Source organism: Lissotriton helveticus, chromosome 10 (genome assembly GCF_964261635.1).
Source record: "Lissotriton helveticus chromosome 10, aLisHel1.1, whole genome shotgun sequence".
Lineage (NCBI taxonomy): Eukaryota > Metazoa > Chordata > Amphibia > Caudata > Salamandridae > Lissotriton > Lissotriton helveticus.
In genome coordinates, this window is record NC_136071.1 from 671,705,856 (window position 1) to 671,720,163 (window position 14,308).

Sequence of the window (14,308 nt, forward strand, 5' to 3'; positions counted from 1 at the left end):
TAATCAGTTTGTTGGTGGATGTAGATACACCCTTTTGCTATAAAAAATAAACTTTTTAAATTTAAAATAATAAATATTAATTAAAAAAATAACTATTTTCCAAAACAAAAACTTATAATTATCATGAAAAAACACTGTTTTATCCGGAAATCCAAGGGAATAATTCTTAAACACATGACAGCACATGTAGTCTTTTCACACCTTCCTCTCAATCACTTTTCCCCAGCTTGAGACTGCAATCATCTGTGTTCAACATTGGAAGCTTCCATCCAGGGCACAAAGCTAGTGCATGTGTGAACCCTGACAGTAGGAAGGGATTCAAGGCACTGTGTCTGTGGACTCATTGGGTGTGTTCATGGAGGAAGGGTCAGCAGCAAGTAAGTGTGTAGAGTTTCAGCAAGGGGCTTCATGATTGTCCTTTGTCAGGAGAAATTGGGTAGCACTCTTCCTCAGAGTTCATTAATCGCCAACTGCAGCTAGGTACATGGAGTTGCAGGTTCAAACGTTGTTCAACACGCCATAATGATGATCCAGCCTATATAACCAATTCCAGGTAGTTGGGCCACTGTCAATCACAGCAAGTGCCTCCACCAAGTTCAAAGGATCTATACAAAAAGGCTTGGTCACAGTTTCCCTGCTCCTTCAAAAAGGGGTGGAGGGGGAGGAGGTCATACACCACTGAAAGTAATACACACTTTTCTTCCTACATGATGATGACAAGGTGCATTTTAGGGGGTTGTTATGGTGGGAAACTGTGTATTTCTCTAGTCAAATAAAGAAAACAAAAGTAGGGGTTGGGACAGCAGTCTGTGGGTAGTACCTTTAGACCACAAAACAGTGTATGATGGTGGCTTGTTAGTCCTGGGACATGGTGGCATTTATTTGTGACACAGCAGTAAGGGGTCGAGTTTGTCTCAGACACAACTAGGTGTGGAATAATTCAGAAGTAGATATGTTAGAACCAAGGTGCTATCCATTGCTTTCCTCCAAAGAATCAGAAATAATCCTGGCAAGATGCTAAGTTGATCTGAGGTACTGAGACAAAGTGATCTGTGTGAATGTTGGCAGCACTTCCAAACTCCTTTGAGAAAATGAGATTATAAACAAATGTTTGCGTTTTTATGATGTTTCACTCCAATTTTTCTTACCACTCCTCAGTGCATAGGTTAATTGCCCTGGTATGTGGCACTCAAACACATACTGAATCAGTGATCGATTGTATTTATTTATGGTTTCCAATTGTTTCAGAACTTTCCCCTGAAGAAATGCAAAGGTGGGAAATGCATTGGGACTCATTTCAGTAATAGTAAAAATGATGAACTTATAACGGTGTGCTGTCGTTGCCTAGCAGTCAGTACTTCGAGGGTCATTATATCACAGATAAGTACTCTGCAAGTAAATACATCGAGGGTTGTATTTTAGTATCTCTACATCATGGTAGTTTATCTCGCAGGTAAGATCTGTATTTTTAAGAGGCATAACATTACTCCTACAGATAATCACTGGAAAAAACAGGTTAAAGTCATGTTCTATTTAGGTGTTGAAATAACACAAAAATGAACATTAACCCCCCCCCCCCCCCAAAAAAAAAACACTTAAGTTCACCAGTTATATTTTACTGAGCAAACTATAATTTTGCCCACCACATGCACTGCTTATGACTTCACATACTGCATCACTCATGACATGTTAAATGACATCATCGGTGACATGAACTAGTCATTCTGACAATATCCTATAGGGTTAATGACTTGAAGTAATTCATCACTGTACATAGACAATTGTCTAGCAACAACCGTGTGATAATGGACATAACATTTGACCACACATTTGACCACGTGCTGGACACATAACATATTTGTTATTCTTATCACTAAAATAACACATTTTAAGTGGAATGCACAAAGTGCATTACCTGAAGGAATATCAACAAGTACTTTAGTCCAGTTATTAGGGAATACAAAATATTGCAAAAATAATACAAAGATTCCCAAGATTAAAAAGGTAAGCAGTACATGGTCTAGTAGTAGAGCTACAACTTTCTTTTTTTTTTAAATCCCACAATCAAGTCTTTTTTTTCTTTTTTAAGAAAACTGTTCTCCTTTATGCACATTTACCAAGGTGATAAAAATATGTTTGCAGTACACTAATCATCCAGTTTTCCTTTCACTGGTCATCTTCTGGTCTTGCAGTATTTCCTCCTCTTTTTTCTTGTATAGATTCAAAAGATATTCATCAGGCTGGATGCCAGACTCTTTTAGCTCAGACATCACCTTTTCTAATCTGTCTAATGTCTTGGCACTTTGAATTTTACGACCACTCAAATACAACGTGAACTCCTCAAATTCAATAAGTTTACAGTGGTGAACGTCACAGATGTTCTTACAGTTCTTTGCTTTATCGAGACGTGGGAAAAACATCATTCCAGACATCTTTTCTAGCTCTTCAATGTCAACTTGGAATTCGGGCAGTTGGTGACTGAAGCTAATAGGACTGTTTGGCACCACAAAGGCCCCGAGCACCAATGGTTCAGACTCAGTTTTGCATCTCCTCGCAAGAATCACCTTGAATAAATGTGAAGGAACAGCTACATCATCTTTACCGATTACCTTCAAGTAAAACAAAGAGTGGGCATTAGGGAAAAAAGTAGAGGATTTATTGCTTCAAATTTTGACTTCAGAAATAAGCACAATCTGAGAGACCAACCCAAAGAGAGTTGAAATCCACTTTGCCCCTAACCCCTGAATAACCCCCCAGTCTACAAAAAATAAAAATAAAGAGTAAAACAGGTGTAATGATCTCTTCAATAGTCCCCCACCAAAGCCCAAAATAAGTTGACATTCTGTAGACACACTGAGTTTCTCGTGCTTAATTTACACAGTCCACTATGAACTCCCAGGAACATCGGAGGATAAAAGGAGTTCAAGGAGGTCATAGTAACATAGCAAAAACTCATCACTCAGATATTGAAGACATAAATATCCCATCTACTCCAATGTCAGAGCTGTACTGATATCAGATGTCATCTGTCAAGTTAATACCAACCATATCAAAATATTGTGCTGATCTTGTAAATAGTATGCAACTGAATTTTTAAGACTCCACACACTACAAGTATTTTACTTCGAGATACTCCGCACACTACAAGTATTTTACTTCGAGATATTAAGATCTGATATTTATTTCAAACCAACAGACCTCATTACATCAGCAGACTGCATTTAGTTTCCGCTTGCTTTACCCCAGTCAACATATGCCACCATCAAACATCAAATTAACTTTATTCGATTTGCCATGGCAAATCGTAACAGTGCAATACATAATAAAAACATTTCACAGTATCACATTTAAATTCATAAATTAGCATGATACATACCAGCTGAAAAAATGTGCGACATAAAAACATACATTAAAACTCTCTAAAAACGGTCAATATAGTAATGCTGGCTTAGCTTGTTTGAAATTCAACTGCAAAAGAAGGGGGCGAATATACTTATGTCGCAAACTCGTCCACCTGGAGCAAATAAAGATAATATGTAAGGTGGCTTGTGCAACACGCATGTCACATGAACAGGTCGGGGGATGGAGGATTTATACCAACCCCCTAAAAGTTGAGGAAGCCTATTTAACCGGAAATATGTTGGGAGCCTTTTGTGCAGACCTGGCATTATCTAGCGTGAGATACAGTTCTATCTTACTCAGAGAAAACACCATCCCATGATGAGTACGCATACTTTTGGTCAGAGCACCTTTGTCCCTTCCCCCTGCATATATGCTACAAAGGTCCCCTTCATTCAAGCAATATCTGTGTTCGAGATCATCCCCGGATCACTATACAGTTGAGATTTGCCCAGCACCTCCAACATAGCCTTTATGTCCTTAAGCCACGGTATCTGTAGGCAATGGTCCATGCCAGGAAGTCCATTAAAATGTTCCTGTTAAAATTTAGGTTACTTTTAAGCCAGACAGAACACTATAATAGAATAGGGCGTAACATTATAAATTCCTCTATATAACCAATCCTGAGCTCCTCATGAACAATCCCTGATGGAACATTCTAAGGTAACCGTAATATGCTCCTGAAGAGTTCATTTTAGCTACTTATATCAAGGTGCAGGGCGTGTACCCCCCCCCCCCCCCATAGTCTGCCCCGTATGACACAGTGGGGATGCACTTAGCTTTATATAGATGTAAAACTGATTTAATAGGACTATAGCCTAGCCGTCTGGAAAAAGCCTTCATGGTTTGGGCAACCCCATTGAAACATTGAACATCAAGGGGGCCCCAGTTCATTTTACTGTCTAGCAAGATACACAGATAACAAAATGTACCCACTTTCTCAATATGATGTTCCTTGACATAGTTTGACCTGGTTTTCATTTTCTTCTGGCCTAATGGCATCATAAATTATTTGGAATAATTAATTTTCAATCCCAAAGCATCCATAAAGTCATAAAATAGATCCAATAAAAATCTGCAGACCATTGGGTGTACGCGCAATTAAAACAGAATAATCCGCTTACAGCAAGGCGGGCACCAATTTGGATCCTACGTTTGGGACTTCTATAGAGGGACCTTTAGATAAAAGCTGCTCTAGGCTATTAATATAAAGGATAAAATGTATTAGGCCAAAATACAGACCTACCGGACCTCCCTCCCTAATTTAAAGTGCTATGTGCATTCCCCCATGGGTCCATATCTGACAGGAAAGCTATGAGGGCCTCATTCACCCCCATGTCCCTCAGCTCAGCCCACAGTTTTAATCTAACCACTGTGTTGTGCTGAGATCCATGAAGGCCAGATGAATCCCCTCCTGCCTAACATCAGTATATTTAGTAATTAAAGAATATAAATTCCAATTCTGTTCCACTGTGCCCTGAAACTGTATTGAACAGCAGATAAAATGTCTTTATTATCAGCCCGGTCCGTTAATCTATTGAGCAGCACCCTACCCAATACTTTCACTTCAGCGTCTATCAACGAGATCGGTTGTTAACACGCGGGGTTCACTCAATTCCCTTTTTAAAAAATGGGGCCAATTACAGATTGTTTCCACGAAGTGTGAATGTGGCCTCATGCTGCTATTTAATAAGGCGCAGAGTAATTAGTGGAGCCCAGAGGTCTATGCACAGTTTAAAAACTTTCCATTTGACTAAGCCTGGGCTAGGTTAATTAAGGAATTAGACAGGAAGGATCTTACCCCAACCTATTTGCCTGCCACTCTCCTTAGGCACAAGCGTTTCTTTGTATGTTATAGCCCCTTTGTCCTTAAAATCATACCAACCATACTCAGCTATAAGAAGGTTATGGTCCCTAAGGGTACTCCACACAGCTTTAAAGTTTATGAGGAAAAGACCTAGACATGCAGAAACAAAATGGTTCAGTTAATACCACTACCTTTAAATGTAGGGACTGAGTCTAGAGAATCATATTATTCCTTGGTCAAGAGATTAATGAGCTCAAATTCCGCCAGCATATTATTCAAAATATCTCCCCGGGTGGTATGACTAAAATGAGTCTGCTCATGTTCCATAGGCTGAACCGGTTTTCTCCTATTATAACTACATGACGCACATGGATGTATGTTAAAGTCACCTGTTACAGCGCTCCGTCCATCATCTCCTTGTGTCTGCTTTGTTCTCCCTTCGTTGGCAGGGTATGCCCAGACGTGGGTCCCTTGCTCACTTTGCCACTAGACTCAAGATAGCCTGGCTGAAGAGGGGTGTTACCCCCAAAACTAGTCCCAGGATGCTTGCTTCCGGTTCAGGGAAGACCTGGCTTGGCAGATCGGGCAGGACTGTTCCCATGAGGCACAGGGTCAGACTGATTTGCATATGGCCATGTCTGAACTGGGGTGGCGGAGTGAGCTAAAGAACGGTGATGGATTAAACCCAGATCAGTTGACTGGGGGTGAGTGTTTGTATTGTCAACGCTCCGTCCATCACCACCTTTGGTTTTTCTTTGTTCGCCCTAAGTTGGCAGGGTATGCTCAGACGTGAGTCCCTTGCTCACTTTGCCACTGGAGTCAAGCAAGCCCGGCTGAAGACGGCTGTAATGCCAGAAACCGGTCCTGGGAAGCTTGATTCCGGTCCAGGGAAGACATGGCTTGGCAGTTCGGGCTTCACGGTTCCCATGAGGCACAGGGTCAGACTGATTTGCATTTGGCCATGTCTGAACTGGGGTGGCGGAGTGAGCTAAAGAACGGTGATGGATTAAACCCAGATCAGTTGACTGGGGGTGAGTGTTTGTATTGTCAACGCTCCGTCCATCACCACCTTTGGTTTTTCTTTGTTCGCCCTAAGTTGGCAGGGTATGCTCAGACGTGAGTCCCTTGCTCACTTTGCCACTGGAGTCAAGCAAGCCCGGCTGAAGACGTCTGTAATGCCAGAAACCGGTCCTGGGAAGCTTGATTCCGGTCCAGGGAAGACATGGCTTTGCAGTTCGGGCTGGACTGTTCCCATGAGGCACAGTGTCAGACTGATTTGCATATGGCCATGTCTGAACTGGGGTGGCGGAGTGAGCTAAAGAACGGTGATGGATTAAACCCAGATCAGTTGACTGGGGTGAGTGTTTGTATTGTCAACGCTCCGTCCATCACCACCTTTGTTTTTTTTTTTAGAAATGCCCTACACCTGTCTAAAAAGGAGCTCCCCTCAGAATACCAGGTCTTCTGTAAACAGAATCTCACGGGACTTAAAAACTCAACACCGTTTTTATCCCTGCCACATTCCAGCTAAGTACACCCAATTTATTCAGCAAGTTCTTGGACGCCCCCGAAGTGGCCTGCAAGCTTTTAGGTAGATATGTCCTACTATTGGCTTTTGGGTTGACCGTTTCTCCAGTATCCGCAGATGGAGCCCCGTCCCCCGCCTAGTGACTAAGTCTATATCTGCCAAAGCCTAAAACCTATTTTAGGTAGGAATACTTTAGGCGCTATATCTGTCTCTATGTTGTACTGTTGAGGTCATTGTCACAGCCACCCCCTCCCTTATCTGATTGCGTACACAGGCAGACATCCCCACTATCTGGTAAATGGGTTTATAAAAAAAATACCAAAGGCAATAGGGCAATGTTGCAAACTTCAAGCTGCACACTCATATGTCCAAATAATATGTTTTGACTAATTGAGGAGAACTAAAGTTAACTATAATGCAGTCCCTCTCTCTATCTACTGGGTCCAGCCCAATCCAACCCACCATCCTGGTAAGCAATATCTTGGGGGCCAATATGGGTGGAAATTTCTATATCAGCCCAGCCAGTTCACAGTCTTGTTACGTAGCTCTTCATGAGTTTCCTTTTGCCCTTTTATTAATCTCAGAGCCCCGCCAGAACTATTACGTATGGGCAGAAGGAAGGGGGCAAGCCAATAACTGGTTCTTTTTCCACCTCTTTGTACCCTACTCTGGCCTCAAAGTTGTCCCTTTGGCATCTTCCGTGTAGAAGGTTATGAGATTGCCCTCTTTCCTGATCTCTGTCAGTGCCAGCAGCGGTGCCTTCTTGACTCCGACTAGTAATTTGACACATCCAAGTAATTGGGTCCACACTTGGTATGTCAGGTGATGACCTTCCAATGGGGATAGTTGGGGGTGGGGTGTTCCCGCAAGTTTTTGAGTTTACCCTCTTTAGTGCCCCTGTTTGGCAACCACAACTGCCGGTGCTAGGGAACAGCTAGCTTACTCCAGATTTTCCCTTTTCTTCATGATTTCCGTTAAAGCCCAACCAACAGTATCCAAGTGCAACAATATTGGCGTTAATTCAGCCAGCAATTGTTCAGTCACCTTCGCCACAATTTCATTCACCAAGCTCCTTAAATCTCTGTTAGCCAGCCCCTCCTTATCTGCCATGTCATCTTCTGACTTACTAGGATGGAAAACCTCGGACATAACTGAGGTCGCTTTCGGTCGCTGGGAGGGCTGGGTACACCAAGTCACCCTTTTGATTGCATTAGCCCTGGGTAGACACTTAAGTTGTTTGGCATCCATCCTGGGCTCTCCTGTGAACAAACACTCTAGGGCGAAGAGTAATCCTCAGTGAGGGCAGAAGGAGCCCCCAGAGATTAATTAAGGGTATTCAGCAAGGGATCTGAAGGACACGTGTGAGCACCGGTAAAATTATTACGGCTCACTCCTGCCGTTGAGGTAAGGGGCAGTTTCCTTTCAGTTTGTTTGATTTCATTAGAAACGACTGCCATGGCTCACTAACATTTTATTAAGTGGAGTGGGTGCGGAGGGTAAAGTCCCCACACTTGACCCCCCTCCAAATTTCCTTTTACCCATGGTCTGTCCAGTCTTTTCCACACTCTCAACCCCACATGTGTGAAATTAGTAAACCAAGAGGGGTGGCCCAGCCTACTCCGGTCACTGATTGGCACAGACTTTTTCCCGGACTTGCCGATGCACGTCCCGCACTGCAGGAGTCTCCTCTGCCTTTTGAGTAGAGTCGTGCTTGACCCCTCCTCCTTTGGTCAGGTTCACAGTGGGGGATCAGAGTCCCACCCCAGTGGGCTGCAGCAGAGAGCGCTGCGGACTTCAAGCGGCCCGATGCAAGTCTCTCCATATTTCACCAAACACACCCGTTCAATTTCATGTTGCTCTAAAAGTCCATATTCACATTCAACAACCATGCAAATTCTAAACTTTTTCACATATAACCACAGAGAGCAACTCTTAAATGCCAAGCTCATCTACAGGCTTTCAAATTGTCAGATCAGAAATTACCCACCATTCTGACATTGCTGATCTCATTCACTTACACAACTAGGACATACTTTGCGATGATTGAATTGTGGATTAACAAACTCCTACTTTCCGTCCAATATAGATTCCTCACATCCTCATTGCAGGCAACTGAAACGAGAGGCGGGGGACCATTACTTGCATATCAAGTCACTGAACGATGGACCTATGCCCCCCAATTTATTCTCTACATTAAACTGTAATACGTCTATGCCAAACCAACATCATTGATCCAATTTCTGAATATTTCTCTCACTGTTACATGCAAAAAAGAGGATGCCTACCCGTCCTGTTAGGGCCTCTTTGTCTCTAGGTTTGTCTCAATAAAAGGAGAAATATCCTTTTATTAAAATGACTCTCATCCACTCAAGCTGGTGTAGCATGTTTCATCATTGAGTCCTCACTGGGTGAGTCCTGTACTTTACATGCAGGAGTTACGGAACCAACACTAGATGCGGTGCCGAGAAGCATCATTTTTCCATTTAACTGATTCTCTGGTCAATTTGAGGTAACCTTCTCCCTTCTTTTTGTTATCCGTACTTCTCTCACAATCCAATAAAAGTAATCAAAGCATATTTCCTTAGATTTTCATAAATGACTCTAGAAATGTGAAGTGCATTTTTTAATCACATTTGAGAATGTAATTATCTTACACAATCTACAACAGTATTCTGACTTTTTGAAACACAGTTCAAACTCCCAACCGTACAGGCCTCAGCGGAAAATGTAGCAACTGCCTCTATTTAATTAGAATTTAAAGGTCTGATCATTTACTCATCTGCTTTCTAATATCCACCACATCTCCTTTATTATGCCACAAAAACCACACCTCACAAAACCTCTTATAAGTCCCATTAAAAAATTAATGCCTACAGCTCTTCCTCCAGGAAAGTCTTACTGCAAGATATGATCAACTCGAGAAAATGGTGGATACTGCCTCAGCAGTAAAAGAAGTCTACATTCTCTCAATCATGGACGCTTTGTTAAAAAGAAACAAGACAGCTATGTGGGGCTAAGAGTGCTTGATGGGAATGAAAACCTTCTATACTCCACAAACAGATACAATTATTAATCAATCAATCCTCACTATAAAAGCTAATTAAATTAAAGACCAAATTAACATTTTGATCAACTCCACAATAACATTATTTATTTACAACCACTCAAAGTCCTCGCCTCCTAAGAACCGCTAGCCCCTTCTTCAGTAACCACATACACAGGGTTTTGTTTACTTTATAGAACATAAGCAAATCCATCAGTCGGAGTATCACATGCATTCTGGCTTCCAATAAATACACCAATCTAAACTCCTACTTGGGAGTGTTTCTTTTCCTCTAGTATAAGAATTCTTTCAGGTCGTTAAACATGTCAAGCCAAACAAATATTATTTAAGTGATATCCTTGCAGACATCATAAAAGGTGGTTTTCATTTCTTTTAACCTGACTGGTGCTCAATGACCAATGCTCCATTCACCGAGGAAATATTTTCAGATCTACTAAAAAAACTGAACAGATCTCGCACAATCCTTAAAAAGAAAAAAAAATCAAACATTGATCACAATGACTGCCCATATTGCAGGTCATTCGCAAACTTGTCCCACCTTCGTAAAGCGACATAACGATATGGCTCAAATTAATTGTATCAACAAAAAGTGTAACTATCAGTCTGGCATTCGTACTGAGCGCAGCATTGAAACACTCAGTCTACACTGTATGGAAGACAAACATCAGATCTTGAATAAAGGAGACCCTGGTCTCATTCTACAAGAACTGTAAGTAGCATTAAAAAAATTATCCTGACAGACTAATGGGTTTCCGAAGCGAGATAGTGAGATGCTTACATACGGTTAAATCAGCATGAGAGATAAAGGTTGGAATACTCACCTATGAAAGAGCACTCATGGTATCTGGTGTTCTTTATGGCTCGATACTTGCATCCATATTTTTTCAATTTGAATGTTGAGCAACTGAGATTCACGGCAGGTAGAGTCACTTTACACCAGTGTGAACATGACAGAAAAGGTTATATGAAAGCTTGATCAATGAACAACATACTAATCCTTCCCTTCTGCCTAATGAAGCTTCAGACATTGTTGCCAAACTACAAAAATACACTTCCTGCTTATTGGCCCAGACATAAAAATAAATGTAACCCCTATTACAGAAGAATTAAAGGCGAAAACCTTCTCTCTGTCCATCTTTTCCGTAGTAAAATCACTTGTCTTCACGGTCTACTCCAGGCTTTCACTCAATCCTCACATCAATAAAACAGCCAAAGCATCTATTACCTTGAGTTAGATTAAACACATAGCATACCCCAGCCATTTGAGAACAGTAGACAGTGCCCTTGTAATGTCCTTGCTTAACTTTGGAAATGCCAATACAGGTACACCACAGGTCTCACTTACCCAACTGAAAGGAGTTCTCCATTCAACTGCTAGACTTTTACCTACAAAAGATGTCGCCATGGCTTACCACTGCTAGGAATTTACACTGGCTACTCATTTAAGCCAAAGTTAAGCTCAGCATTACAAAGCACTCAAGCAGTACGGTACTGCGTTCTGTCTAATATGCACCAGTGACTTATGGTACAACAGTGAAATATAAAAGTGTTACATAGACAAAATAAGTTTAATAGATAGGAGAACGTTCTAAGACACTAAAACCCTCATTACAATTGGGCGGGAAAATTTACTGGATTTATTCGCTCCCAGACTTACTCGTATTGAAGGTGCCAGTAAGTCTGAGAGGGCGTGGAAAATCCAGCCTGCTATGAACTGGACCCTAAGAGTCTCAACGAAATGAGGAATTACTGACGGAAATCTGTAATTTCAGGTCTGATTTGCCAGCAAATCCTCATTTATCCAGGGACTCTCACACTCTGATTTTAGAAATCTTAATATTCCGATGGGGCCTTTTGTAACTGCTGTTCCCTGTCGCATCAGAATAAACAGGCCACTCATAAAGAGGGTCTCGGTATGGTTGTGCAAAGGTATACTAGGAAAGAACCTAGGGTACTAAAAGGAAATGTTGCATAACAGTACTTTTACCATCCATTATACACATTTTACATTCAGTGCTGAACACCAAGATTATATTTTAAGATGGCAATGCCTCGAGTTTCTTTTCCCTCTGCTTTGAAACAAAACCAGTGCTTTCTATGGGCCGGTACTGTCTGTTACGGAGTACCGGCACTTTTTATTTTGAGAGGGAGAGTACCAGCACTTCTCAAGAGAAATGCATACTTTTAATTGGAGAGTCCAGCACTTCTCAGAAACAAGCAGGTACTCTGGTACCAAGGTGGACAGCTGGGCTAAGGATCTACTGGATTGGGCAACAGCGGAATTAATTAGAATGAAGAGAGTCAGGAGAGATGAAAAGTTAGAAGAGGATGCTAGAGCCTGGTATATGTTGATCTCAGAGATCCCAGTGGGGGAGGCCCCCGACACGCAGGTGTCAGGGGGGACGCACACTGACCAAGTTATACCTGAAGTGGAGGTGCAGCAATGAGACGCTCTCCAGCTGGCAACCGGATAATCACCCTGAGAATAGAAGCAGCTGGATGAAGCGGTACATGGCAGGCATGGTACATTTACGAGTGAGTGACTGGGAGGAGGGGAGGGAGGGGGCCCATTTGTAGAGTTTTATCTGTTAAAGTGTATTTATTGAGAATATTTAATCCAAACTAAAGTAACACAACGAGCATTAGTACAGATATCCGATGTACATATATTCCTTTTAGAATCGAAGGTATTATTTCTTTCAAAATGATTTCTCTTCTTTTTCTTGAATAGGACTTTATGACATGTGGAAACGGCTGAGACTATACTGTATGGTTACTCTGCAAGACTGCACTGTACTGGGAATTCTGACATCATTGTATAGTTGAAATGTGTTTGGATGATTTAAACACTCAATAAAAATTAATAATATATATATATGTGTGTGTATATATATATATATATATATATATATATATGTCGGAAAAGACGCCATCCAACAAGTTCCCAATGAAGCCAAAGGAAAAAATAACGCCAGAGCGAAGCCACAGCTGAGTGCTAATTTCTTGGTGCTTTATTTTGTGCTATATCTTTAGCCAGCAATCTGTCATGACGCGTTTCGCCTCGCAAAGAGGCTTGGTCACACAATTCCCCCAGTCGGAGAAACAAATGGGTCGCACTTTTTATTTTCTTACATTCTCTTTGATTGTGGCAAAGGGCAGATGTTTAAAGATCTACGCGTTTCGGTATATCCAAATACCTATATAAACATATACATATATATATATATACGTATATATATATACATTATCTCTTATCCAAGGAATTGGAAGGTCTCCAGTCCGCCTTGCAACACAGACGACGCCTGGCTGCTGCAGCGCATCTCGTGACTTCACGAGTGAGACAGGTTCACTGCATCTCTGTCTCACGGCCCGACGGACTCTCAAAATCAAGGCTGGAGCGAAGTGGGGAACAAAGGAAGGCTGAGGGTGCACTTAACAAGCAGGGAAGCACCACTTTGGACACCCCGTATTTTAACTTTCTTTCAACTTGCCTGGATTGTACTGCACTCCACATTCACCAAAACGGATTATTCACCAAGGAACATTGTATTCTGGGTACTGCAGTTCATTTTTGTCTGCAGTGGTCATACGACCTCACGGTTTTGGTGATACTGACTCCTATCAATAGGAGTGACTGAGGCAAGTTTAAGAAGCAGGGGTCAAGTTAAAACCCTGTCACAGCGGCATCTGAAGAAGGCAACTTAGCCGAAATGCATCATGCCCGTTTTCATCCCAATTAAAGGTTTTCCGTTACTCCCCCATGTGGCCTCTTAACTTCTTTCATTCAAGAGGTTGGTGTTAATATATATATATATATATATATATATATATATATATATATATATATATATATATATTACCTACTGGCGGTCGCCAGTAGGTATATATAGTTAGGATTTTTTCTCTATGGGATTTTTGAAAATTCTATGTCTAATAACTTTGGCGTTTGTGGACGGAATTGGCTGAAATTTTCAGGAAAATGGCACATTTTGTTTCTGAGCAGCCCTTGAAAATTTGGGGGGGGTTCGTCAAGGGGGGGCCGAGAAAAAAGGGGGGTCCCAAAACGTGTTTTTAACATTGAGTTTTCCATAGGGCGGTTGGCCTCACTTTTAGCCCGAACGGCTGAATGGATTTGCACGAAACTTGGCAAAATTGTAGGGACTGGTAGCCCGATGTGCCTTTGCTAGGTCTCAATATATGTGCTCCAGTGGATTTTGAGAAATTAACGTTCAAAAAAAGATATATATCTGTAACAGCGGACCGGGCAGCGCTCCGGTTCGCGGACTTTTCGCGGTACGGAGCTTTGTGAAGAGAAGCTGATTGGTTCTCCGGCGTCTGTGAACATTCCAAACAGTCCGTAGCGGCCGCCATCTTGTCTCTCGGTAGGATCGAGAGACAAGAGGAGGCCAAAGCGAAGGGGCAAATGACCATAAGGGGGCATAGTAGATCCTCGCTGACCCCCTAGGTTTGATGTGGAGGTTTTAAAAGGGTCCCGCGGGGCAAAAAAAAA

General features: G+C 41.9%; 1 protein-coding gene across 1 annotated transcript in view; it reads right to left on the reverse strand.

The window, feature by feature from the left end:
- Window positions 1-1,608: 1,608 nt before the first annotated feature.
- Window positions 1,609-14,308, reverse strand: part of EXOG (exo/endonuclease G) — a 171,961-nt gene continuing 159,261 nt past the window's right edge. The window contains exon 6 of the mRNA XM_078663206.1: window positions 1,609-2,609. Coding sequence (XP_078519332.1) covers window positions 2,151-2,609 — 459 coding nt within the window. The 3' untranslated portion in view covers window positions 1,609-2,150. The remainder of the gene's footprint in view (window positions 2,610-14,308) is intronic.